This window comes from Poecilia mexicana, unplaced genomic scaffold, assembly GCF_051168715.1.
Source record: "Poecilia mexicana isolate PSO_F unplaced genomic scaffold, ASM5116871v1 scaffold_16, whole genome shotgun sequence".
NCBI classification, from domain to species: domain Eukaryota; kingdom Metazoa; phylum Chordata; class Actinopteri; order Cyprinodontiformes; family Poeciliidae; genus Poecilia; species Poecilia mexicana.
The window spans coordinates 10,984,918-11,012,221 of NW_028263385.1; the positions used below are offsets into that span (position 1 = coordinate 10,984,918).

The following is a 27,304-nucleotide window of genomic DNA, read 5'->3' on the forward strand; positions in this document are numbered from 1 at the left end:
TTTATTTTGAGGAACTCTGTTAAAACAAGAGCGACAGTGAGCACCTCCGCTGACCAGCCGTTACTGTGCTAAATTGCCGTTGGCTCTCCTCACAAACAAATATTTACAATATAATTCAAAAAAGAAATATTTACAATATAATTCAAAGAATTGTTCACACGAAACTCCCACACATATCTCGCCACTCCAGCTCAATTCCCCCACAAGAGACCGTCAACACAAATAGCAGCGCTAATTGACATTTACCTGTTTAAACAAGAGCGACAGTGAGCGCCTCCGCTGACCAGCCGTTACTGTGCTAAGTTGCCGTTGGTTCGCTGAGTCAGGAGTGCTTGCTCACTGTGCTCTATGTGCCCACTGGTGGCGAACCGTTGTAACTGCAGCACAGCGCAACTCAGCAAGAGATGTGATAAGTGATTAAGGATATGGAAAATTTGGCTACAGTACATTTTATGCTTTTAAATTGCAGTTATCGTTGTGCTTCAAGTCTACCATTTTGATTACAGTAGCTCCTTCTTTAGGGGAAAAATGAATGAATCCATATTTGTAGAGACACATGAGTTTGATCATCTTCACGAGTAAAGGGATGAAAAGTGATGACGATTCTAGGGGCCCTGACCAGCAGGGGGCCATTCCACAATTTAATTATTTATATTTTGTTCATAGACATAAAATAAAAAAAAATCGGTTTCCTGTCAAATACAAAATTAATCATACTGCTTGTTTTTAGCAGTAAAAATTGTATGTTACCCCTCCCAAACCAAAAAACACACATCTCTTTTTGCCCTGAAGTCCCTCCTGAATCTGGATGAAATAGTCCATTCCTGCTTGCAGCTACAGTCAGTAGAAGCTGCAGCTAAATACAGCAGCGACTGTGGCAGTTACTATGCTGCTAAGAGAAGTTATAAAATCAGGTTTTCAAAAACAAAATAGAGAGAGGGAAAGAGAGAGAAAAAGGCAAGAGTGTTAATTTATAATCCTCTGCTTTCTCCCAGTGCTAGAAACAACCAGTCAGTGGCAGGAGAGTTTTAGTGCTATCAATCACAATCTCATGTGGTGCTGCTCATCCTTCCTCCCCCTCGATTTGTGCCATGCTGCAGGTAGCATAGCACAGAGCTGTGCAGATTCAAAATGTGAATGCTCAGTTTAGTTAGCATAGCTACCAATGATGGCAGATAAACAGTTTCTTGTAATGATAAGTTGTTTCTCCACCATTAGAACATTTAGCAGTGAGAGAATGAGGCTAATTGACAGCGCTAAAAGCTGGTTGTTTTGGTCAGAACGGTGCATTACTTTAACCAGTAATAGTAATTCAGGAAGGAGATGGAAGAGATTGATTGTTTTCACAGATTATCTGTCTCATAACAAACTGCCACGACATGGTGACAACTTTGACTAATATAGAGAAAACATTTTTTTTTTAAATTAAAGTTATGTACTGCAGCTTGAATAAAATGCAACTACGTAGCGTTTTTAGAAGTCTGGATTACTTTATGTGTAGTTGCATGTTGCTTTTGACTGTTGCTCATAGGGAGAGACATTTCAGTAATATAAAACTAATAGAAAAAATTTAAGCAACCCACTTGCATAATGGATGTGGACTGTTGGATGTTAAATCCATGAGCAGTAAATATTGTGCTAGTATCAGTATTGGAGATGTGTGCTCCCGCTCCATTAACAGCCAGCTCCCCTCGCCAGCTGGCTGGGCGCTCCAGGTTCGGTACACCGAGAGAGAACCCATGTCTCCCGGCAAATCGTTTTAAAAACTCCCGCTAGTTTTCCCCTATGACTGGAGGTGAAACAGAGATATTAAGCCAGGTAATAGCTGTAAAAAAAATGGTTCACTAAAGTATTTAATTTATTCCTGAGCAAAAAGGTTTGACTGATTAAAGCTAAGCCTTCAAACATAACAGTTTTACTTAACTGTAATGTCTTATTTCCTGAGATCTGGAGAGTATTTGAAAATGAATAATTTGCTTACATTCCTTGCTATACATGTTTAAACATTTTAGAATCAGACAAACAGATTTCTTTTTTACTATGGAACAGCCTTTATTACAAAAAGTGAAGAATAATACAGAAATAAAGAGTTAAAAAAAAAAAAACTTTGAGTCCGTTTTATTTCCTTCGGCACTCTGTCCTTCACGTTGTCACAGTTGCTAAGCAACATATTGCCGAGATGGAGGCTAGCCGAAGACTAGAAACTTGAAACTAGAAACATGTGTTCAAGCTTCTCTCTTCTGGGGTGCGTTCACACTGCAGCCTGAAGTGACTCAATTCCGATTTTTTGGCAATTCCGATTTTTTTGCCGGGGCCGTTTACACTGCCAGTAAATGCGACCTGTATGCGTTCTGCAGTGTAAACGGGCAAACGACCTGAAAGTGTCCCACATGCGCAGTAGAGGGCGCAATAGCGTCAGTGTTCTAAGTGTTCTGCCAACTGCCATAAAAAGAAGTGCTCAGTGTTTGCGGAAGAAAACATGGAGGCTAACGGTGGAGCGAGTGATATGGGTCACATTCGAAAAAGAATCCGACCTGTGCTGTTCACACTGCCATGAAAAGATCGGATACAAAAATCGGAATTGAGTCACTTCAAGCTGCAGTGTGAACGCACCCTTGGTCGTCCGTATTTGTGGCCTTTGAAGGACCCGTATTATAACTTATATAAAAGAAGGACCCGTATTATAACTTATATAAAAGAAGGACCCGTATTATAACTTGCATAAAAGAAGGCAATAGAGTTTCATTTACAATCTTTGTGTCTGTTGGGTTCCTGGGTGTTTCTTTTTTGTTGTTGAGGTTGCTGTTTTTCCGTCCATCCTTCAGGGGGCGCCTGGCGGTTATTCCTAGAGGGTGTGGGCCAGCTGATGCGAATAACCTGCTCTGCATGATCTCATCTAGAGGAGTATAAGAAGAGGAGGCAGCCTACACACCAGTGCAAGAGTGTTTTTGCCAGTTTTGGTATTACAGGCCACCTGAATTCTTCCAGTGATCGCTCTTTGTGAACTCCTAGTGATTTTGTTTTTTGTGCCTCCACAGGGAAGCTGTGAAACCCTTTTGTGGAGTTCCAGCGCAGAACCTCTCCTCCTACAACCTTTCCTCTCCTTGTGACGCCGGTGGAATATACCTACCGGATGCCCAAGTCCCTGTTCCCCACCATTGTGACCAGATCTCCACGCAGGCTGCCCCTCCTCTCTCCTGCCATCAAGAAACTCGACCTGACCTCGTCCGCCCTCCAGTGCTGCCCCCGCCGCCTTTAAGATTAGCAGCAACACCCAACTTAAAGATATCCGGCCAGGAACCATCAGATTCTCTTCGGTCCAGATCGTCTCAGCTAAAAGTAAGAACGTTCAGTTTTTCCCTGCAGTTTGCTATTCCCTCCGGTCATTGAACTCACCGTACTCTCTCACCCTCTAGTTCCAACCCAGAAGCACCGATTCCACTCCGGACCATTTTCTTCCCCCTTTTTTTCTGACTGTGGTTTTTTCTGCAATAAATATCATTTTACCGATTTCCCTTGTACCGTGGGTGTTCTTGCATGTGGGTCAGATGATTAAAACCCGACATGACAGTGTCATGTGGTAGCGCTCAGCCGGCTGGTGAGAGAAAAAGTAGCTCAAGGTCTCAAAAAGTTTGGGCATGACAACAAATGATTAAATATTCAACATAAAAAAGATATTTTGTGAAAATAAAATACAAAAAAGATATTTAATTTCAATTGCCCAACTGAAGAGAGGAAAAGGGCAACAAATAAATTAGCAAGCTAGAGGAATTTTATGGTTTCATTCTATAAGCTTATGGAAAGTGTTCACATCTATGGCCAACGGCTTTCTCACTTGAATGTGTGCACTCTTTATCTAACATGTTTGTTCCTTCCTTTAAGGAAGGTTAAGGAGATCATATTAGAGGAAGGGTGTGTGTTTTTTTTTCTTTCTGCAAGAAAGAAGATGTGTATGTGTGCAACTCCACTCTGTGTCTTCAAAGCAGAGCAGATCCCAGTGGGGTGATGGTCTGTTTTCCGTACTGGCGAGAAATAAACTGACCAACCATAGATCTCTCTCATCCATTTTTATTTAATGAAGGACTGCACTCCAGAAAAACAAACCTATGCAATTCATCATTCTTGTTATATGATATATCTTATTCTTATCCAAAGACAGTTACTATTGCCTTGTATTTAGCAATTGTGTATCAAATAATGTTTTTCTTTTTAAGAAAACATAAATCCACACTCTTCTATTGCATGTAAAATACTAAAATTGATTTTATATATATATATATATATATATATATATATATATATATATATATATATATATATATATATACACATTTCCTTTATGTAAGATCCAAGTGAGAGCGATCTTTGGAGACATGTTAGCGTGGTCGTTGGATAATAACATCATACTCTGCTGATGTATCACGTTTTTGCAGAGTCACATAAGTTTGATCTTCAGTGAGTTTTGTTTTTTTTCTTGTGTTCCTTTGAAGAAAACAAACACGTTATTTCAACTGTACAGCCCATATACTGTAATTTGGCCTCAAAAGCATGAAATAAACATCATGTAACTTACCAAAGGTGATAAATGTAGATCATACAGAAAACATGCACACTGAGTGAAACACCAGCAATGACCCAGGGAAGAACTCCAAAGACAGAAACATGTTTCTCATGAGCTGTAAAATGACAGAAATACATGTGAATTGGGGTTTCTGTGGAGCAGAGTTTGAATGAAGGGTTTATATACATCTGAGTTAAGGAAGCTTAAAAAGTTGATATGAGATGAACTCAAACATAATTTAAAATGTAATGTTTTGTTTTGATATCTGAATCTGCCCAAACATTACACAATTATACATAAAGCACACTGTTTCTGATCTAAAAAGAGGAAATAAATATGCCAGATACATGTTTAAAGGAAGTTGTACCTTCTTCTGACAGCTCTCGATGCACCATTAGGTTTTCTTTGACTTCCCAATTTTCATTGTTGCTAAAACATTCAACACTGATGTTGCCAGGGTTTCTAAGAGACAGGGTGCTGTTGACAGTGTGGTTTGACACTATGTTGAAGACAGAGTACTCAGTGTGGTCCTTTAGTAGTGGCCATGTGATGGTGGGTGAAGGAAACCCCTCACTGATGCATACACAAGTTAAGACCTCTGCATGTTGCACACACCCAGAGCCTTTCAGGATTTTTGCCAACACTGTAATCACATGTGTTTGCAACATATCTTATAGCCGTGGTATAGATATTTTACACTTCATATTTATAGAATTGGAAGAAAAACATTGAAGAAAAACATTAAGATAAAGAACATACTTACAGCTTACGTTCAGAGAAACTGATTTTTCTGTGGTTATGCCACCAGGGAAGCTGACCTCACAGGTTACATTGGTGTTGTTGTGCCTAGCTGAAGGTTTAAAGGTCAGAGTTGAGCTGTGTCTCTGTGTGACAGCAGTCAGATTGTCAGCTTTTAAAGCAACCATGCTTCCTGTGACGTGATAGTCCTCTGTTTTTCCTCTCCACATCCAGGTGATTTTAGGAGGAGACCCAGAGCAGAGACCAGGAGCAGTGCAGGTCAGAGTGGCTTGCTGTCCCTCAGTCAGTGGAGGAACCATCACTGTGGGTCTCTGATATAGATCTGATGAAGACATGGTTGGCAAATAAAATCAATAGGCAATATTATCAAGTATTTTAAATTTAGATGGAAGATATACATTTTTGAGCATGTTTAACTCAAAGTTTCATACCTTTAACAGAGAGACTTGTTCTTGAAGGGAACATAACTCCATCTGCCGTTCCTTGGTAAAAACCACTAACTCTGAGCTGATATGATCCAGAATCAGATGTGCTGAGGTCATTGATCATGATGCTGCAGTTCCCCTGACTCACATCAGGATCCAACAGTAAAACTCGTCCTAGAAATTCTGATGGAACCTTGTTAGGATTTGTGTGAAATACTACATCAGAATCACCACATCTCCTTCTCCATGGTTCACATTTAAACCAGACAATAGCTTTTGGTGTAAATCCATCAGCCACAGTGAAGAAACATGGTATCACAACACACAGTCCAGCTTCAGCTGTTATTTCTCCGTCACTGAGAGTAATGCAGTATCCACCGGAACAGACCGGTCTTCCAAGGGCTGATTCAACTGTTAATGTGAAAGAAAAGATAGTTATACATTTGTTTTTGTGATAACTGTGGCATCTACTACAAAACTTTTGTAAACTGAGGCTATTTTCATCTAACTAATTTGTATTAGTGCAGCAACAAACTGTGTAACAGTGTCAGGATTATAAGTTTTTAAAAACTTGACAGGAATGAACAAACATTTTGTGATTACATTAATCAGCTAAACAAATTGATTTAATATCAAAGTAAAACATTGTCACATAAAAACTGCTTTAAGCACTACATAAAAAAAAAGAAAAGAGAAAGAAAATGCTCCTGATACCTGTGTTTTTGGTGGAACCCCACAAAAAGAAAAGCAATGTCATCCAGAAGAAAGTAAACATGGTTTGATTCTTTCGTGGTTACTCTCCTGTTCCTTCAGTGCAGCATTAAAATGCAGAAATGGCTTCAGTGGGAAGTTCAGTCTTGAGATGCCAAAATATAGCAATACAGGAAGTGATTTTTTTTTCTTTCTTTTTTTTTTACTCAGTTATACCATTGAGACATTTTATCATGAGGAGTGGCTCTTTCTGGCAGTCAGCTAAATTAAGATAGATTTTTACACTAGTTAAAAGTATAATTAACACTATGTTCTAATGCAGTAGTCTTTAGCATCCTAATTAATGTAATGTTCACTGGAACCAACAGTCTTAATCAGTATGATTTAAACCCAGGATTGTTATGACTTGAGCTGACGGAACCTTGTGATTTGTGAAATATTATGTCAGAGATTCGCATTTGAACCAGACAATATTTTTTGGTGTAAATCCATCAGTAGTGGTGAAGGAACATGGTATTGTAACACATAGTCCAGCTTCAGCTGTTTTTACCCCCTCATTGAGAGTAATGCAAAGTCAGTTTTAACAGAATGGTCTTCTGAGAGCTGCAGAAATGCAGAAATATATATTTCTAATGATGACACAGACTTTTAACAACTGAAAAGACCATTTGTATCAACTTATTAGTACCTCACTTCCCCCATTTACGATTTGTCTTCCTAAATGTATTACCCATTCCTTCCAGTTGAGGGAGCTCCAGTTCCAGATCCTAGATCCCAGAGCTGTATCCCACCATCTCACCATGTGTTTAAGGCTAACTGGGACATCATCATCTTCAAAATTTGTAAACCTTTATGGTGAACAAAAGTTAATCTAACAAGTGCATATTTTTCCTCATGAAGACTGTTCATGAGGAAATATTGTTCTCTTGTTTGCTAGAGAAACCTCTGTGGGACAACTTATACACTTAAAAACTCACTGACTCCTTTTAGGACATAAATTGTCTGGTTGCTCCAACATCTGATCTATCAAACCACATGCCACCATCTATCTTTGATTAAATTACTCACCTTGGACTACTTAGTCTTTTCCATCTCCACTGCAGCAATTCTGGTTATAATAGTAAGTCTATTATTCAACAAGTGTCTTGATAGCATCTTCTTCTTAATGACTGTAAGATGGCACGTTTGAGATGCCAAACGTGACAGAATCAGCTGTAATTCTGAAAATAATGTCGTTTAGGTGACTGTTAAACCCACATGATGAGTGAAGGAGGGAAATTGCCAACACTGCAGGGTGGATTCATAAAGTTTCCATCCTTTACAGTTGTTTTTCCAACAACCAGAGGTTTCCTTTGTGCCTGTGGACGTCATGGTGTTTTAGATGTCACTACTTTGTCAGTTGTTTTGTCAGAAGTCTCACTTGTACTTAATATGAGTTGGTATCTAACTCCAGTTCACGTGTGGAGTGGTATGGTGAGATATTCAACAAGCATTTTGTCGATAGTAGAGCTCTTGTATACTTGAGCTGTAATAAGTTCCATCATGTAACCATTCCCACGCATTGTATAGTGTGTCAACATTGATTTCCTATTTTAATAATCCTTTATCACACAATTTAATGCTAATGGTGACATGCATTTTGTTTCTGCATTGTTTGCCTTGTTGTAGTTAATGCTTCAAATATTTTAAGAAAGACTAAGTAATAATTGCATGTCAACTATTTAAAAATTGTATTCAAATTCTTCCCAGGTGAATTTATAACAGTTCACTTGCACATTTGGGTTTTGTTGATTTTTTTTTCTGTCATAAAGTTGAGACCCAGAGCAGAGCAACAAATATTACATGTACTCTGTGTTTTACAGTTTCATTTATATAAGATTATTTCAACAGTGTCTCAGTGTTAGAAACAAATGGAATGAGCAATGCATCCAGTCACTATTCACTGATCAAAGCTTCACCTCATCAAGACAAGCCACATCCACATGAAAAATGACTGAACAAACCAGAATCTGCTTTATTTAAAAGCCAAATCATTCACTTTATTTTAGCTACTACACTGAAACTGTAAATATATAAAATCTTTTGACTGTCCATTGCTTTGAGCACAGCAATCTCTTTATGTTAGCGGTAGGCTGCCCTCTGCTGGCTGTTACTAAAAGCTATGCAAGTGTTTTGTTCTGTATGCATGCTTAACAAGCATCTTTCTTTTTTTTTTTTTCTTAAAACCTCATCCACTTTTACATGTATTGGTGATGCTCATATAAACACAGGCTTGCATAATATATAACTTTTCATTGATCGTCTTTATACCACATCTAAAAATCATTGAATAATTAATTAAATTTGATATAAAATGGTAATACAAAGTTTTAATAAAGTAAAATAACTAAAAACAAATGTTGGCCAGTCAGAGGGCATCGCTACAATACAGAACACAATCATAAAACATTGTTGTTTATACATTTGGTGTGCACAAAATCAACAATCACCCCTAAAATTGTTAAAACATAAATACAATTCACCCTTAATAAATGGCTTACAAAAGTAATAAATGATATCTATCTTCTTTTAATAAATTCTGACACATTTAATTGCTAAATTATGTATAAATTGCTTTTATTTTAAAAAAAAGCCTTTTTGCATCCCTTTAATAAATACAATTTAATTTCCTTTAACTTGCCACAAAGTCTTTTTATAGTATAAATAGAAAGCACAATTAATGGAAATTAGGATTCCGATCAAACTATGGCATTTTTTTCACTTCTTTATGTCATAGACTACATACCAAATAGGGTTAATAAAAAATCTTTGACTCCAAGCACAGCCTCCTTAAAGCTTAATGTCTTGTTGTTGTTATCCTCCTCATTCTTCTTGTCCTCAGCCTAATTTTTTTTGTTTCTGAATTTCTGCATACTCCGTCTCATTCTCCATTCGGTTGTCTTCCTTTTCGAGATGCCTGTTAAACTTGGAGTGATCAATGGTGGCATACGTCAGGTTGTTCGATACACTGTTGAGTTCAGGGGACAAGGCTCCATTCACTGCTCCTTCTTGGACTTCACCCTGAGCCTTGTTCACTGATTGACCACTACAACTCTGAAAGATACAAAAAAGAATGGCATTACATAATTGCTGAAACAATAAACATTTTCTCAAATCAGATAGTAATTTGTGAATTTTCATTCCCTGCCAGCTATTCTGTCATATATCATTTGTCAAGGATCGAGCTGAAGTCACGGCCTGCCAAGAACAGAAGAAAAAAGGAGAAAATATAGCGTGTTTTTATTCTACTCTTTTATGTATTATATATGTAAGGTTTTGAAGGGTGTTGTTCAAAATTTTCGTCTTTGTTTAATAACTAATGACATGGAGGAATTTTCATTCAAAGTAAGATTTGAGTGTCTGTTTGAAATGCAACTGTGCTGCCTTTGAAATGAAATGATTACACCTGCTGCAGCTTTTGTAATTTTTCTTCCCTATATACCTCAGTCATGTCTTCTATATACATATTCTAATTAAGTCTTTTTAACCTGCGCTTTGAGAACCAGAACTATGAAAATGCACAATGCTCCTTAAATGCTATCAGAGGCCTTTAAGTGGACATATGATTTTTGTAAACTTAACATGTGTTATGATTTACTGCTGGAGATTCCTAGTTTTAACCCAGATAAATTCATGAAAATCTATTAAAAATATGTATTTATCATTAGGCCTCGCTCAAATTTCCTTTGGCAAAAAACCCCAACAACATTTCACATTTTAAAAGCAGCTTGCCTGTGGATCATCTGGAGCGATCGCTTCAAGAGTTTCAACCGAATTTCCAGACTTCTTCAGTTTTTTTCTGTGAAAAGATATATTCACTCAGCAAAAGCTTAATACGTTTATGCTGGCTTTGCATGCTAACAAGATCAATGAACAGAGCTAATATACCTGTAATATTTCATGGCAATAACAGAGAGAAGGATAAAAATAAATCCCCCGATAAAAACGGCAATGAGGATTTCCATCCAGGGAACTGTTGAAGACTCATCTGACAAAAAGACAAAACAAAATTAAGATAAAGTGTAATTATCAGGTTTGCCCATGCAAAGGTTTTCAGGCAAAGTAATTCCTTTTTTTAATAAAATGTAAAAAATATACATGCTTCTCACAAACCCTGCATTTATATGTCATAACTCCTTGAAATACCTGTTTTCAATCATCTTATGGCAAACTACATTTTTAATGTATTTTTCACCTTTCCACACAGGGGGACAACATGCTATTGGATTTAAAATAGCACGTTGCACATTAATAATGTAACTTTGAGGGAAAACTATAAAATTTTATTTGGTGACCATAAATTTGAGCATTTTCTAACAGAATTTTGCTTGACTGATTAACTTGTTTCTGACTTTTTATCTTGTTCGCTATATGATGATGTCATATCCCCTATTAAGCTCTTTGCATTCTCATCTTAGTTCTGATGGATAATCTTTGGTCCTGTAACTTTGCACCATCCTCATTTGACTCAGATGTTGGCTCCACCTGCCTTTCTGTTGATGTTTATGTCTTGTGTAGAGCTTTAAGTAAAATAAAATAAAAATATTAATACTCACATACTTGAAATAATGTGAAAACATATTACAATATTAATATAGTATTTTAGTTAGAAAAAAATTTTTTAGTTATAGTCTAATACCACAACGGTCATGAATAGACCAGCAAGGCAGTCTCTTCTCTGACTGCACAATCTGATGGGCTGGGCAAAGGCACAGCTGTCTGGAATCCATCCTTACATATAAGCATAGGTTCAACATATAGTCGTTTCCACTTGTTTCCCAAATAAAAAAATGAGAAAATCTTGAAAGATTACTTGAGGTATTACAGTTTTCTCTGACTTAAGTTTCTGCTCAGGCGTCTCTCCAAAGACCACATCTGCTGCAATCATTTATTGAGTCCCATCAAGTTCCACTTCCTACATTCTTGGCATCCAAACATTGACAAAAATAATCAGATAGATTGATTTATATTTGGATTATATGCTAACAACTTTTTTGTTAACTGTAGGAGTTTCTAAATAAAAACTGTACAGGCAAGATTTTCCTGAGGAATTTTGCTTTTCTGCTCACGTAGAAGCAGATATTTGTGAACTTTCACAAGCTGCCCAGTGGGTGGCAGTAACAGGAATGGCATACTAGAGAACAAAAAGCGGCTAACATCAAAACTCATGCAATCTACCCTCTCATGCATATAAATGATCAAAAGTTGCACAAACGTGTCACCTGTAAAGGCGTGGCTTCATTTACCTGGTAGGTTTTGAATTGTGAGTTTTTTCTCTGTTTTTCCGTTTTCATGGCTGCTGAAAGATTTAACGCTGATGTTTTCATGGCTTTTGATAGTTTGTGTCACAGTGCTGCGGACAGCTTGACCTGACACTGTGACAGAGTCCTCAGTGTGGTCCAAAGGCAGTGACCAATTTATGGTGGGTAGAGGGAACCCCTCACTAATACACACACAGGTCAGCAGCTCCAACTTGAGCACACATCCAGAAGTGTTTAGGATCCCTGAACTTTGTTGCTTTATTAAAAGATCTGAATTTCAACTATATTCAGCACAATGCCATGCTCTTTATATTTAACTACTCACAGGTCACTTTCAGAGTTTCCTCCTGCACAGTTGGGCCAGCAGTGAAGCTGACCGCGCAGCTGAGTTTGGTGTTGTGGTGTTCAGCTGTAGGGTTAAAGGTCAGCGTTGAACTGTGTCTCTGTGTGAAAGCAGTCAGATTCTCAGTTTTTAAGGCAGTTGTGTTTCCTATGATATGAGAGTCTTTCTCTCCTTTTCCTCTCCACATCCAGGTGATTTTAGGAGGAGACCCAGAGCAGAGACCAGGAGCAGTGCAGGTCAGAGTGGCCTGCTGTCCCTCAGTCAGTGGAGGAACCATCACAGAGGGTTTCTGCTTCAACGCTGATGGAAACACAGATCACAGGTGGAATCATTTCAAAAACTCCCTTTTTGATTGAGTTACACAGAAATTCTCGAGGATTCTTTGAACTGAAGTCATAATACACCAAAGGAGGAAAAGATTGTCCTACCTGAGACAGAAACGTCAGTTGTTTTGCGGTATGAAAATCCATCAGATTTTCCATTCATATTCCCATTCACTCTGAAGTGATAGTATCCAGAATCCGACTCAGTGAGATCATTGATCATGATGCTACAGTTCCTTTGACTCACATCAGGCTCCAACAACGACACTCTTCCTTTAAACCCAGCTTCGGTATCTTTATCGTTGTCAGAGTTAAACACACATGACTCTTTCTGATCTTTGGTTTTATACCAAACCATATGTCTGGGTGTAAATTGTTCATCGGTTTCGTAAGAACATGGTATCACAACACAGAGTCCAGCCTCTCCTGTTACTTCTTTGATAAGAGTAATGCAGAAGTTGCCCTTCTCACAGGACTTTTCCTCTGAACCGAATGCACCTGTCAGCCAAAGATTACATATCATCTTTCACTGGTTTGTTTATGACTAACTTCAATAAGACAGATATTTAGAATCTCAAAAATATGCAAAGAAGTACATTCTGTGTTATTATTTCATTGTGGATTTCACTTTCCCAGTAAACTAAAATGAAATACAACATATTTTAATTTAATTAAAACTTGATGTTGAAAATTTGAAAGTGGATGTTTTACCTGATAAAAACATGATTGCCCAGGCAAGAAGAAACATGTCGAAATATTAAAAATGGTTTCTCCACAGGATACAGTTTACTGCAGCGTCAGAATAAAAGCAAATCCAGCGTTAGGTCTGAATGACTCTTATAAAACTTTGTAGTTTTATAAAGAGTAAGTCTCTCTGAAATAGTTTAAAATATTGTAACATTATTCCCATCAAATTGAATGTTGTTTACCTGCGCTGCCTTGTCCACAGCCTGGCTTCACTGCACTGACCCGTATCTGTTTAAGCTGGGATTTTTTTACCACCTGTTATTTTAAGGTCTCCAGGAAGTTTGTTGATGCTAAATTGTTGTTCCGGCTTGCTTTCTTCAGAAAAGGGAAGTCAGTGTCGACACTAACGCAACACATCTTATTTACTTTGACTTTAATGGCCTTTTATCAAGTAAAACATGTATTTTCTGTCTATGATAGGGTTGAAAATATCAATCTTCTGTTATTTTAAGTGTTGTAAATGATCTCTTTTGCCACCTGATATTTAAATAAAGGAAGTGTGTTAAACAACAAAGAATTCAAGCCAAACCTTTTTCTCTTCATCAACATATTTCCCCATTTTAACAGCAAATCAGTATCTTGTCAGGAACTTAAGGATATTTGAATTGTATGATAAGGACTGTGTGACTGTTTGTTATAGTTTTACATTTATTCACAAAAGCCATCTTATTAAAAAAACGTTTTGTGTGTTTCTGTGTAAACTTTACATGCATAAGCATTTTTCTGCAGCTATCTCCAACGGTCCAAAACCGTAAAATATGTGATAGGATAACCGACCACTCAAGAGTGATTGTGTAAATCCACAATGTGTGCCCGAAAATTGATTTGGAATTGAAGCAAGCGTAAACTGTTCACTGACATCAACTTCTTCTTTTGCTGCTTTCTTTCACTGAAAGGCGTGGGTTTTCTCCAGTTCAGAAACTTATCCAACTGTTAGGATATTTTTTGATGTTATCAAAGCTAATAAAACTAAATGTGGGTCAGAATTGAGACACACCAATTTGGCTTTCTCTCACCATGATGGCACACAACTCAAGAGAGCAAAAACTGCAAAGACAGAGACTGAATAATACAATCAAACTTTTATCACACTATAACTAATTATATTTTCTTGATATTGATTAGTAATAATCATAGGCTTTCAGAAATGGTTGCCACAAGAACAACATTTGTATTGAATTAGAATCATTACAGGATTTGAAGCTTCAGTTGTATGTTGCTAGTGATTGGTTTTAATTTCTTCTTGGTTTTAATTTTACTTTCTGAGGTTTGACATATGAATCATGTTATTGTCATTTTGGCCCCTTTATCCACAGGATTGCCACGGTACTGCAGTGGCAAACATTTCACACCGGATGCCCTTCCTGACACACCCGACCCACATCCCAGTCCTCCGATTATCCCTGGTAATGGAAGGATTTGAACCCTGGTCTCTGACCAACCGGCTCTAGCACCCAGGCCACTACTGCCCCCACTGAGAGATGACTCATGTAAAAGCACAGAAAAGGTATTTTCTATGTTTCATTCATCTAAACAACAAAAAAAAACCTTAAAACCAAAAATGACCATAATTTTGTTGTGTTTAAAAGCAGCACACCAGACAAGATATTGTTTTCTAAGAATAATCCACTGTTGTTTTTTTTTGTATTTTTTTTTTTGTCTTTTATTTGTACTTATTTGGAACAGAAGACAGATGAATTTTGAATTGCTTAAAATAAAACAGAGCAAACCATATAATAATAAAACTGTCATACCTTTGCAATCTCTCTGATAATTTGCAGAGAGTTTGCAGCTACTGATTTGAATTATTGTGTCAGAATATCAGAACTGTAGAAAAAAAAATATGTAATGACAATAATAATAATGACCGCAAAGTATTGGACAATTTAACTGTACAACACACCATGACAAAGAATTAGGTGTATTTAATACTTGAGTGAAAAAAAAAATACAAAAATAAGAGGCATTGTAAGACTGCAAGCCAGCATATCTGGAACCCTCCATTAAAATAACAAGAACACTGTCTTAATAAAAGGCAGAGTTAATTAGAATAGGTCAAAGCTGACAATGTTTGCATGCTGTAATAAACACAACTTTAAAAACATGTTCTAATAGTTGTGCCATTCTTACCACGCAGATTCTGCTCTCTCTTGATATCAGACCATGTATTAGCAATTACTTTTTTTGTGTGTGATTATTTCTTTGACAAACATCCAAATAGGTCAGAATATTTCAAACAGGAATCTTGCATAATGATTCTTCACTCTATATTTTTGTGATACTTTGGATAAAACCATAGTACTATTTAATAATTGTCCATCCATTACTTTGAGGTGTTACAGAGAAAGTAAAGAGTCAGCTTCCTTTGGAAATTTACAACTAGTAAGGCTTCATTTGGAATCACGTAGCAGCTGTTAAATGCTGTCTGTACTGCATGAGAGAAAAAAAATCATGCCAAGAGAATCCAAAACATGTGTTGTCTATCAGAACCTATGCAGCATGGCCAGATGTAGGTGTAATTTGGAGGTGTGTCATTTAAGGAGCTCAGAATAAACCAGCTTCTGTGTAGAGTAGGTTATATTCTGGAGTGGTATTTATGGAGAAGGAAAACAGGATTGTTTCCTAAAGGTGGTCGGTGAGATTCTTTTAGTTAAAGCCAGAGCAGTGGGGGAACCTGAAGCAGAAAACTGACATTGCAGAGTATTTCGATAATATGATAGGAATCCTGCCTGCCTGGTGAGTGTGGTTAGGATATAGCCTTGACATGACAAGACAGCTTGAGATAACGAAGCCATGCAGGTACACACCAACCCAGCTGGATGAATGCCACCACATTTCTACGTGATATATTGCTACGGCAAATTTGTGTGCATACAAGAAACTCTCACTGTTCATGCAAGCCCACAGCATTCAATCCTGGCATTTACTCTGGCTGATTTTCAAAGTCACAGTATCCAATGAGAAGAGTGCCTAGCAACTATCGCAACCCTACATTTATTCTACATTAGGGGAGTTTAATAAAACTGAGGTTTTAATAAATTTTTTAAGCTAGTTGATTTTAATTTGAAATCAGTGAAATTAAGCAGGCAGTTTTCTTCTGGATTTTCTGATTTGACTAGTTAAGTTCAATATTGCTTAATATTTTGAAGCCTATATTAAGACAGTGTTTATCCAGACTGGCTCTCGAAATGTGTAGCAAGACTGCTTTTAAATGTGTCAAACTGGCGAAACACTAATGCAAAATATGTTGTAAACACACTGCCATCATCTTCTTCATAAATATACATCAATTTTTATTTATTATAAGACATCATTATCAAGTTAGATTATTAGTGTGCTTTAATATCACATCACAGGTTCATCAAATTTATTTGAGCAGCACAACCAGTTGACGAGTTGGCGTTACTTTTTTCATTCATAAGTTTGATGCAGTCCTGTGGGAAAGAGGAATCCATTTCTGTGGGAAGTTAACACATACCCCACAGGTCACAGACATCTGATCTTTCGGCACAATTTCAACACACACGCATACAAACACACACATTGTCTAGAGGAGATAACACTTTGGCCCCACACACATTTATATGTTGTGCTTTAGGTTTGTATTTTCTAGAATGTGTGAGAAAAAAAAATTTTTTGAAGAAAATAGACGTTTTGCACTTGCCACAATAAGCGAAAATTGATATAAATTAAGGTAAAATGCTTGAAATGAATTGTGGCAGTTTTTGTAAGTGGGTGGCATGTCACTTAATCTTTAAAATTGCTGTCAAACGTAAGTGACACCTTTCTGTTTTCTGTCTACTGAGTTCCACAACATATCAAATACAGTAATGATGAGGCAAAATGCCAAGCTGTATAACTCTGTTGTGCCTCGATACATTGATGTGCTTAAGATGTAATGAACCAGAACCAGAAAAGAGAGGATTTAATCTCTGTTCAGAAAACTGAAGAAAAACACAGTAACTCCTTGCCCTGATGCTTCGACCGGCAGCAGACGCAGTGACAGTGGTCAGACAGATCAAATAATGAGACAGATGAGACACTGATAACTACAAGAATAAAAAAAAAAAAAAATGAAATGATGTAGAAACAATGTGCGACAATCGAATCTTGCAATTAAAATAATGTGTGATTTCGTCCTGTGAGTCCGGCTCCATTCTGGAAAACTGGCAGTTTTGAGTGGCGTATAAAAAGGATATTGCATAAAGAAAGGGCCACTGTCAGGGAGTTGTACATTATAAATTATACATCAGGGAAAAAAAATGAAACAGTGAGTCACCATAATCAGGGCGAAATCCAGTGAAGGAGTTAATAAAAGTTTTTGTTGAGGATGTATGTGACTCGTGGCTGCCACTGCGTCTCGCGTAGCCGAGGGATCAGGGAAGGATCGCGATTCATTTGGCTTTGATTTCTGTGTAGTTGCTGCCGTCATCTCCCCTCCCGGATGCCCCCTCCCTGGGCCTGGCGCCAATAAACTCCAGAGAAGCGTAATTCAGCTCTTGCCTCTCCAGTCCTGCCACAGAGCCCACAGGTTGGTAATCCCCGTCTTCTCCCTGCAGACAGAAGGAGCATTCACCACCACCAACTATCAAGATCCAAGGCATGAACAGAAATCAGTTAGGAGTTACTGGTTGACATAATGACAATAGGACTGACGATGTTTGGTGTTAATCTTGCGGTTTGTGTTACAAATGAGGAAGCCATGCAGAAGGCATTTTCGGAAACAAATTAAAGTGAACAGAAGAGAGAAGCTGATATGCAAGGGGGATGCATCTGTCTCTATGGCTTGTGTCTTAATAGGGATTCGTTTGGGAACCTTACCGTAGTCTCCTCTAGAATGGAGTTAAACTTTGAGCCCAACAGCTCTGTCTTAAGCTGTGCAAGAGTTAGGGGAGAGAAAAAACAGACAGAAAACGCAGAGAAGCGATGAAAGCAGGAGAAAAACAGTGTTTCGAAAGGTCATTGTTGGAGTTATTAGACTGCTAGTGGGAGAGATTACTTCATGACCTCTTTTCAGAGCTCAAAATGGGGTCTCAGTACTATTTTCATTACACAAAATGTTAACCCCAAACATTCTGAGAATGGTCGTTCAACCCCTCCGTATTTATAATCTGAATTATTGACATCGTTATGTCTCACCACTTTCTTCCTCAGATTTTGTTTGTCCTTCTTGACTGCGCTGTAGTACAAAGCTGGGTTCTCCAGGACCACGTCCTGCCTAGGGTTGCCATTCTCTCTGGGGGACGGAGTCACATAATCAGACTCGGTCTCAACTGCCAGTAAAGCTGGGCGACACGCCAAGCCTGGGCATCCATTTTAAAACAAGCTGTTTAAGGTTATGCTGGAGGCCGTCTCTGGCTGTGAGTGACGTGGTTATTTGATGGGTTTAGTCGCTGAGATCGCTGTTCTACTGAAGAAAGCCTGCGAATTTGAGGGTCGAATGAGGCTTTGGGACTAAATTAAAGCACCTTGGTTAAGAGGGCTACCTGGGTTGTATTTAGCACAGCAGGTCAAGGATACGGAAGCAATGTCAGAGCAGAGAATCATGCCTGCAAAATATAAGGTTAGTCCAGCTTGCTTACTACTACCTCCACAAGGCAGCCAGTGTGAATTTGCAAAGATTTCATCTCAGTTTTGTTGTAGCAAATGAACTGAAATCGCTTTTAGACAGAAGATTCTCACGTCCACATCGATCCCACATTCACTCAAATACAATCTGCATACATGTGTTTTAGAATGGATGACTAGGCTCAAGTGTTTCCAAGGATCTCACACAATTCTTAGTAAGCAAAACAAAAACGTCCGTCTAACATTGTCTTCTCCATTAGTTTGTTGTTTATACTCACTTCTTGTTATTCTGGCCCACATATCTGACTGCGGCAATAATGAAGGCAATGACTGCGACTCCTCCAATGGTGCCAACTATAACTGCCATCATGTACTTTTCTAAAAACACAAAGGTGATGGACTGTAAACTGACAGCAACATTTGCACAAATATTACACAAGTAGTGTTAAGCCCAAAATTATTCATACCCCATGGGCTAATTTGAATACGACAATTTCTTTTGTATTCAGCCAATAAGTTTGTTGAATGCTAAATCTGCGATCGGGTATGAATACATTTTGGCTCGACTGTGGAAAGGGAGTTCAATCAGCAATCATAATCTAGACACGCTACAGTAAATGGACAAATATTGTACAAACTATATTTCTCATAAAAGCTTTTCCTAAGCAAATGTAGCCTGATTAGTCAGTCAAAAAGGTAATTTAATTCTTTGCTTTTCAGTGTGAAAATAGTAATGCAAATATGCTGCAATGATTTGCTCCTACTTCTCTTTTAGACATAGCCTCATTAATAGTTATGGACTTCCTAAACATTGAATCTGGAAATGTCTTTATGTATTTACAATCAACATGTTGAAAACCTTCTCAAAAAGATACTGGTCATTTACGGTCTTTTATTGCTGGAGTACTTCTGGAAGTGATGGAAGGCTTGCCTAAATCACTTCTTTATTGAAAGATAAAGAGTTCCAATGTTATCCGAGTTTAAATGAGGTTTAATCCAGTTTTAAACTAAATATAAAGCGCCGACAAGCTCAGCCCTAATAATAATAAAACCTCATATCAGGAACAATGTCTCCAATCTGTTTTCCTCCTGTCTTATTGTAGACCCTTGTGGTCATCACTGTTTCAGCATAGATCCTTCTATTTTCTTCATTTTTGACTCATTCTCATGTAATTTTCATTTTAAAAATGTCCACAGTCTTTGACATTCTTTCTTTTGATTCATTGGTCCAGTCTCGATGTTTTATCGGAGTCGGTGATTGTCATGTTCTACCTTCCTTTAACATACCCATGACTTGAAACCAGACTGCACAGTTAGTAGCACTGTTGCTGTGCAGACAGAAAGTCCAGGGTTCAAATCGTAGCCTGGGTGCTCTCTGCATGTAGTTTGCATATTCTCTTTATCTTCTCTGCAGATTCTGCGGCTCCCTCTCGCAGTCCAAAAACATTACTTGGTCAACTGGTCTCTGTAAATGATCCTTAGGTATGAATGAGTCTGTGTAGGCATGTTTCAGAAAAATCCCAGGAGGAATATTACTGGAATACAATAGATTTGGGTATATTGGGATGTATCACATCCTAAAAACAGCAGGTGTTATGTTACTGAAGCAAGAGAAATAGTGCTTTATTTGGGATTTATTTTTCTTGTAGATCAATACAGATTTAATTTACTGGAGCAGAACAGAGTGTGTGTGATTAATTACAGTCTCTGAGCTTGTTGGAATGAAGGGCCAACATCAGCAGACTTTTTAAGTGATCCAAGAAATCGATGCAAATCCGGCGCTTAGATCTGAATAACTAGGCCAGATTTTTAGAATCATTAAAGCCATCTTGAAACTTTCACTAGGTTGGATTGTGCATTGCAATGTATGTGCTGTGCTCATGTCATGCAACAAACAATATACCAGACAAATGAGGTACTAGCCTGGGTGATTGTACAAAGACTCCAAAAAGGGAAGTGTTAAAGAAATGGCCAACTGTAGAGTAGCTGGCCATTACTACTCTAATGTAATTAGAGTACTCTTATTAATTAATTGTGAAATTAATTAATAATGTAGTTTCATCAGCTTTGTACCAATGTGAGAGTGCTCCAGGGAAAATTTATTTTGGGGAGAATCTGAGAGTCAAGTTGTAGAAGGAATCTCCAAAGAATTATGCATACCATCCGTAATTATAAATTCTAGAAAATACGCACGCCTGCAACATCTGGTTTCAGTTATCACTCAAAAACCATCTGTAATCCTAAGAGCATATCTCCTTCAGCATGTCCCAAGGTGTGCCTGTTGTTATAAGAACCTTGTACTCCACAGTCGACCTTAGACAAACAGGAACTTTGTCAAAAGGGGGTCTGAAGGGCTAATGAAAAAAGGTCATGTCCCCTAGAAAAAGTTGGACATCTATCATTTGTTCGAACACATAATCTCAGGCTCTATACAAGATGGAACTATACTAGAAATCCATCCCTTATATAAGTGGAAGGCAGCACACTGACATTGTTTTTGCTAAAATGTACAAATTAATTTTTCCACTCCTCCCTGTTCAAATTAACCAGTTTTAGTTTTAGTTGCTTAAAACACGTTAACCATTTGGTTTTGCTGTTAAAAAAAAAATCATATTTCATGTTTCACATTAAAATCAAACTCTTGAAACTGTGCTGGAACAGTCGAAGCAAAGGTGAACTCTTTGAACTCACTTTCTTGTTGGAGCTCCAAAAGCACGCTCTCCCTCCCATAGATGTTGTACATGCTGCAGTGGACGTTCACGGCCGGCCCGTTGTTGTCGGCCCGCTCACCTTTCTCCCGTAGTTTGATCATCGCAGTGGATGTGTGACCGTCCGTGTGAGTATAGAAGTTGAACCGACCGTCGGTTTCGTTGATGGTGATGTTGAGGTCAGGGAGGTAAAACTCAATCGTGGGTTCGGGGTTTCCCACAGCCACACAAACACACTGGACGCCCTCCCTCACCACTGTGCACTTTGACTCCTCCAGAAACACAGGGGCATCTGTTAAAAAAAGGACAAACAGATTTAGGAGTTGATAAACAGAACATGCCTGTGAAATATTTAAACACTATCAAACGAGTTGTCAATAAAGTCACCATCTAATCACTGTAGGCTAGATGAAACGATATAGACAATTAAAAGTTTCTACAATCGCCATTACAATATTCTATTTCTATAAATAAATACACTACCATAAATTTGCCAATGAGAATAATCCAGGACATTGAGGCACTCACATTCCACAGTGATATTGAGGGAAGCGCTGGCCCGTCCATGTTCATTCTCTGCCAGGCAGCGATACTGTCCTGTTTGCTGCGGCGTGATATCCATGATCTCCAGCACTGAGAGCTCGCCAGCAGTTATGGAGCCTGCCAGCTCCCCGTCCTTCAGCCAGGTCAGGGTCGGGGCCGGGCTCCCCATGGTGTTACAGTGCAGGGCCAGCGAGGAGCCCTGAACTACTGTCATGGAGTCGTTCACAACAGGCTCACGAGGAGGGTCTGTCAAAAAAAAACCAAAAAAAAAACAAAACAGAATTTGAGTTTCTTCTTATGTTTGCTACTCAGATTTTGAAAAAAAAATTCTGATTGTCAAGAATGTTCTGACAGTAACAATATGTATTTAAATCTGACGATAGTTTATTATCATGTTATGAGGCGGTTGATAAGACAGTGAAAAGCTGAAAATCAAGGCTATGCCAACAAAACATCTCAGACATTTCAGTAGAACAGATAATCTCAAGTCACAAAAAGTATTTAGTACATCCATAAATCCTCTTGTCTAAATGCACTTTATCTGTTTGAAAAGAAGATCTAATTACTCAAAAGCTTTGCTGAAGTTCTAAAGTTCACTTTCAGTTTTAAAACTACTAATGTAGGGAAGTGAGTTGATTCCCAGAAATAAAATGAAATTTAAAATTTGTAACTAAAAGAATAGTTTAAAAGACTGTATTTTAAAGGAATAGTTCAGAATTGTATTAAGGGCGGCTCTGTTCAAAGACGGTAAGATCATAATATCTCATTTGTATTAAATAACTCTCCTCAGACATTTACTTAGTACAAATTATTTGGTCCTAGAGGCAAAAGGTAATGGTAATTAAACAAGGACCTCAGACTAGAGCATTTTAAAACAATCTCAAAAGCATAACTTCCTTTTATGTAAATGGTATTTAAATACCTTGAAATTATTATCACCAGTGTGTTGGCCAGCTATTTCCACAAAAACATAAAGGGTAAATGGAGGTAAGCAGTGGTGCATCACCAGTAGTCTGACTTTTTGAAACACATATGAAAAACAGAACATGCAGTAAGATACTAACTTCTTATAACTTTTGCACCAACCTCACTTCAAGCATCCAAAAACTGTTTTTTTTCTGTGTTTTAGAAAACATCCCTTGCAGACATTGAAGGGGAAAAGAACAATTGTGCTCTGGAGCTCATTTCCCAGACTTACATTTCACAGCGAGGTACAGTGATGTGTTCATAATGCCATAACCATTGTCTCCAACGCAGGTGTAAATCCCCTCATTTTCAGGCGTCACATCATCCAGGGAGAGAGAGATGTTGGATGCCGTGTCCCATAGCACCTCCTGGTCTCCGAACAGCCAGGCGACACGGGGAGAAGGGTTGCTGTCCACTTCACAGTGCAGTGTCACAGAGCTGCCCTCCATCACTTCAGAGGATACATTCACCCACACTGATCGTGGAGAATCTAAAAGGTAACGAAAAAATTTGGTCTTTGTTTCTTGGCACTCATGTTTTCAGATGCCACATCCAAACAGGAGGCCCACGCATCACTCCAAAAGGTTTCAATGCACTTACACTTGACATCTAATGAGATGAGCCTCTCATAAACCAGTGTGGTGTTGGGGAAGTAGACCCTGCAACCCAGCAACTGGCCATTGTGCATGGGTCTGGGTGTGAAGGTGAGGGTGTTAGAGATTACTGCTGTATTGCTCTCCTCCGTGTAGTCAGCGCTGAACTCCGGATCAGGCAGGTAGTCGGTGTACATCCACTGGATCTCTGGGGTCATGTCTGGGCAGTTATCAGGAGCGTAGCACGTCAGCTCCAGGCTCTCGTCGCTAACGATCTCCTCTGGTATGTCAATGTTGGGCTGATCTGCAGAACAGAACATAATCATTGTCAGTTGAAGTTTTTCTGGGTTACCAATGAGAATATTTGCTTCGTTGTTGGCTCACCTAAAACTTTGAGCTCAGCATAGTCTGGGTAGGAATATTTATTGGCTCCACCAACGTCCGCACGGAAGTAGTATCTTCCTGAGTGCTCTGTGCCAACATTGCCAATAAGCAGTGTGCAGTTTCTCTGGTTGAGGTCACCCAAAAGCTTGGTGCGGCCCTTGTAGCTCTCGTGCACAACGTCTGTGAGTGATTTAAAGACCACAGGGGGGAACAGTTGCGGATAGGGCTGGCCAAAGTACCAAATACCATGAACACCCCGGGCGGGCCTGATTCCAGATGGGTACATGAAACTGCATGGGATGACCACACAGGAGTTTGTCATGGCTGAGATGTCCCGAGGTAACCAAATATTCCACTGACAGTTGGCATCTGTACAAGTAGAGGGAAACAGAGTCAGAGTTGATGTTTATTATTTCAAAGTAGAAGAAAAATCACATGATTTGATTGATTATGAAAACACAGAAATGTATTACCACTGATAATTAACAGCAGAGGTATAAGCAGCTCCAAACACCACATTGTCTTGGCTTAGCACTGGACCATAGACTTCTAAAAGAAACAAACACACATTCAGTTACAGCACAGCAGGAGGGGGAAAAGTCTATATAATGTGTATGCTTGGATTTGATCAAATAAACTAATGACTATTTTACACACATTAAAAGATTTCAACTTACCAGTTTGGTCTATTTGTTTTTATTACTGGAATAAACTAAAACCTTTATCTTAAATATGTGGAAAACATGTTTTGATCAAATTTTGCCAACCCTTGACTAAAGTGTGGTGAAGTATCTAAAACACTTTCTGTCAAACTGAGTGAAGCACTCTTAACAAACATGTTTTGGGTACTTTCAGTGAAGAATCCCTCTGCTCTTTTGACACTTTGGCACATGGAGATGTAGAGGCAAAAACATTTGTGTGACTATAACCAAAATGATGATGATGCTCCAATTTGCCTGCTCTAAAGGCAGCTGATGTTTGAAACATCTTTTTCTAAACACTTGAGAAAAAGTCATTTTATAATAATTTAACAACTGAAATGTCCACATGACAAAAAAAACATTTTTTTTTACATTATTTAAACAAATACAATTTTATGCTTTATTCTAGGGGTGCACCGATTGCAGTTTTCTGGCCAATCAGAGATTACCGATCTTTTAAGCTTAACCTGACGATTCCGATTTTGGCCGATACCAATTTTTTGTCTGAAATGTTCATTATAACAAGAAAGTTGTTGAGTCAACTCAAGTCAACTCAACTATTGACCCCAGTGTTGACATTTGCTCATTCACATCCTTCAGCTAAAGTCATAGCAAGAGTGGTTACAATTCATGAAAAGAATTTAATGTCTTAATGTTGATGTCCCATTTGCACATCACAAAAAACCTTGTATTTATGCACTTACTTTGGGAATCCACTTTAGTTGCCAGAGAAAAGCAGATAAAATATTCTAAATCTGTTTCTTCTCATCAGACCATCATGTATCAACATTCCACACAAAAACAAAGAATTCATTATTATTTCACAGAGTGGCTGGCATGTCGCTGTATAGGAAGGGAACAATGACATTTCTAGAGAAAATCTTTAAGATTTTGTAAAATGGTATTAATATATTTTTCTAAGTTTTATTAAGCATCAGATTACTCCTTATGAAAGGACTGCTTAACTTACTTCAGTGGTACTTTTATTAATCTTACTTTACTCTGAATCCACTCATTAAAATTAAAATTAATAAAAAACTTGCACTGACAGACTGCCATGGTCATAACTTCAATTGTGAGAGGAAATAAAAATTTAAAACATATATTTTGGGAGTCATTCTTGTGCCTTGGGTTGGGACACCGATTTGTAACTAGCAGAGTGAGGGAGGTTTTACCTTGAAATGCTGATGGTTCACAACAGAATGAGTCACTGCAGCTTATCGACAGCTCCACTAGAGGGTGTTTACTCACACCCAGACAGCTTGACAGCCCTGTTCTCTACAAGAAAGAAACAAAAAAAAAGAAGCATTACGAGTCCCGTCACCATGATCTGGCGATTACATCACACTCACTCTGACACAGAGCAGTAGTAAGACCTACAAACGCAGCGTCAGTGGGCACCTGCTCGCGCCCCCTCAGTGGAGTCTATCATTATGGTGGCCATACGTAAGACCTCACGATGAATGACCCTCACTGTTGGTTGAGTTCTGACATGAAGCCAAACACCAGTCACCACACATCATGTCATCAGTAGATTACTGATGCTATTTGTGCTGTGCTAGAATTAAATCAGGAGCGAGGGAGAGACTTATAACACTACACACTGATGACAACGTGGGTGTAAGCAAGTCTCACTGGATACATTAGAAAGTCAATACTGACAAAATGGCAACAAAAAAAGCAAAGCAAATTGAAAATGCCTATCAAATATTTATTGTAACTTTGTCCAGTGTTGATTTACATCACATTTGATCAATTGCTGAGTCTTTGAGAAGCTGTAATTTCCACCAAAGTGAAAATAACACGTTAAAAACTTAGAAGAACTTCAATGTTTCCAAACAAAAACCAACAGTAAAGCATACTGTGGGCATTTTATGTCTTTTGCACAGACCCAGTGCCCTAATATAACTCCAGCAAAAGGACACAGGCTCTGGGAAACATAAGTAGGTAAAAAAGGCAAAAATTCTGAAAACATAAGTCACCGATCTGGAGATCAGCTGCTCTAAATTTGGCATCACAGTGAAATGTTTTCACAAATTTAATGTTTCACAAATCAAAAGTATGTTTTTGAAGAATCTTTGATCAATTTTGTGTAGTCTTCAACTGTTTATATGTTGTGGATTTTAGGTCTAAGCAGTGTAAGTGTTTTATTTGTAAAACTACAGGTGGCCGAATGCAGTCCAAATAGCAAACCATCATTTGCCATGACTGCCAAGTAGAAATCTACAAATCAGATTGGCCAGCAGCAATGTAAGGCAACTCTCTGACTGTGCAGGCAAGTAAGTAATAGGAAACCCACTGATTTCTGGACTAACATAAAATAATACTGGATTCCAGATCTGAATTTGGGAATGACACCAAGTTCAACTTAGCCACACTACAGTTTCAAGTCCAGAAACCAGTGGGGTTTCCAAATTGATATCCTTAAAGACCTGGCCACAAAGCAGCAAAAACTATCAACATGTTCAGTAAAGAATGCTGTGTAGAGCTGTTTGTGTGAAAGATTTATTTCTATGCAAGTCATTACCAGCGCAGCTGCCGCCAAGATATTTAACTATAGTCTCTTACAAGTTTGCTGTTTGCACTAGAGTCTAGACAATCTGATGGAAAGTAATGAGAATCAATTGAACTTCCAGCTTCAGGTGATCGTCTAGTTAAATCAATTTTTTAAA

General features: G+C 38.2%; 3 protein-coding genes across 3 annotated transcripts; all 3 read right to left on the reverse strand.

The window, feature by feature from the left end:
* Positions 1-4,050: 4,050 nt before the first annotated feature.
* Positions 4,051-6,998, reverse strand: LOC106917679 (sialic acid-binding Ig-like lectin 13). Its single transcript, XM_014986839.2, has 6 exons — positions 6,460-6,998; positions 5,752-6,156; positions 5,325-5,642; positions 4,929-5,204; positions 4,574-4,676; positions 4,051-4,482 (listed from the first exon to the last, which is right to left on the reverse strand). The coding sequence occupies exons 1-6, from the start codon at positions 6,518-6,520 to the stop codon at positions 4,377-4,379; spliced, it is 1,269 nt and encodes a 422-aa protein (XP_014842325.2). The 5' UTR covers positions 6,521-6,998; the 3' UTR covers positions 4,051-4,376.
* Positions 6,999-9,333: 2,335 nt separating this feature from the next.
* Positions 9,334-12,871, reverse strand: LOC106917678 (sialic acid-binding Ig-like lectin 8). The gene is made up of 5 exons (XM_088013990.1): positions 12,528-12,871; positions 12,082-12,399; positions 10,384-10,483; positions 10,228-10,294; positions 9,334-9,549 (listed from the first exon to the last, which is right to left on the reverse strand). Exons 1-5 carry the CDS (start codon positions 12,778-12,780, stop codon positions 9,334-9,336), a joined length of 954 nt encoding a protein of 317 aa, XP_087870116.1. The 5' UTR covers positions 12,781-12,871.
* A 1,906-nt stretch (positions 12,872-14,777) lies between these two features.
* mag (myelin associated glycoprotein) lies at positions 14,778-26,206 on the reverse strand. The gene is made up of 10 exons (XM_014986835.2): positions 25,808-26,206; positions 24,405-24,480; positions 23,932-24,300; positions 23,555-23,851; positions 23,187-23,444; positions 21,974-22,234; positions 21,429-21,737; positions 19,016-19,115; positions 18,309-18,405; positions 14,778-17,722 (listed from the first exon to the last, which is right to left on the reverse strand). The coding sequence occupies exons 2-10, from the start codon at positions 24,448-24,450 to the stop codon at positions 17,564-17,566; spliced, it is 1,896 nt and encodes a 631-aa protein (XP_014842321.2). The 5' UTR covers positions 24,451-24,480; positions 25,808-26,206; the 3' UTR covers positions 14,778-17,563.
* Between the last annotated feature and the right edge of the window lie 1,098 nt (positions 26,207-27,304).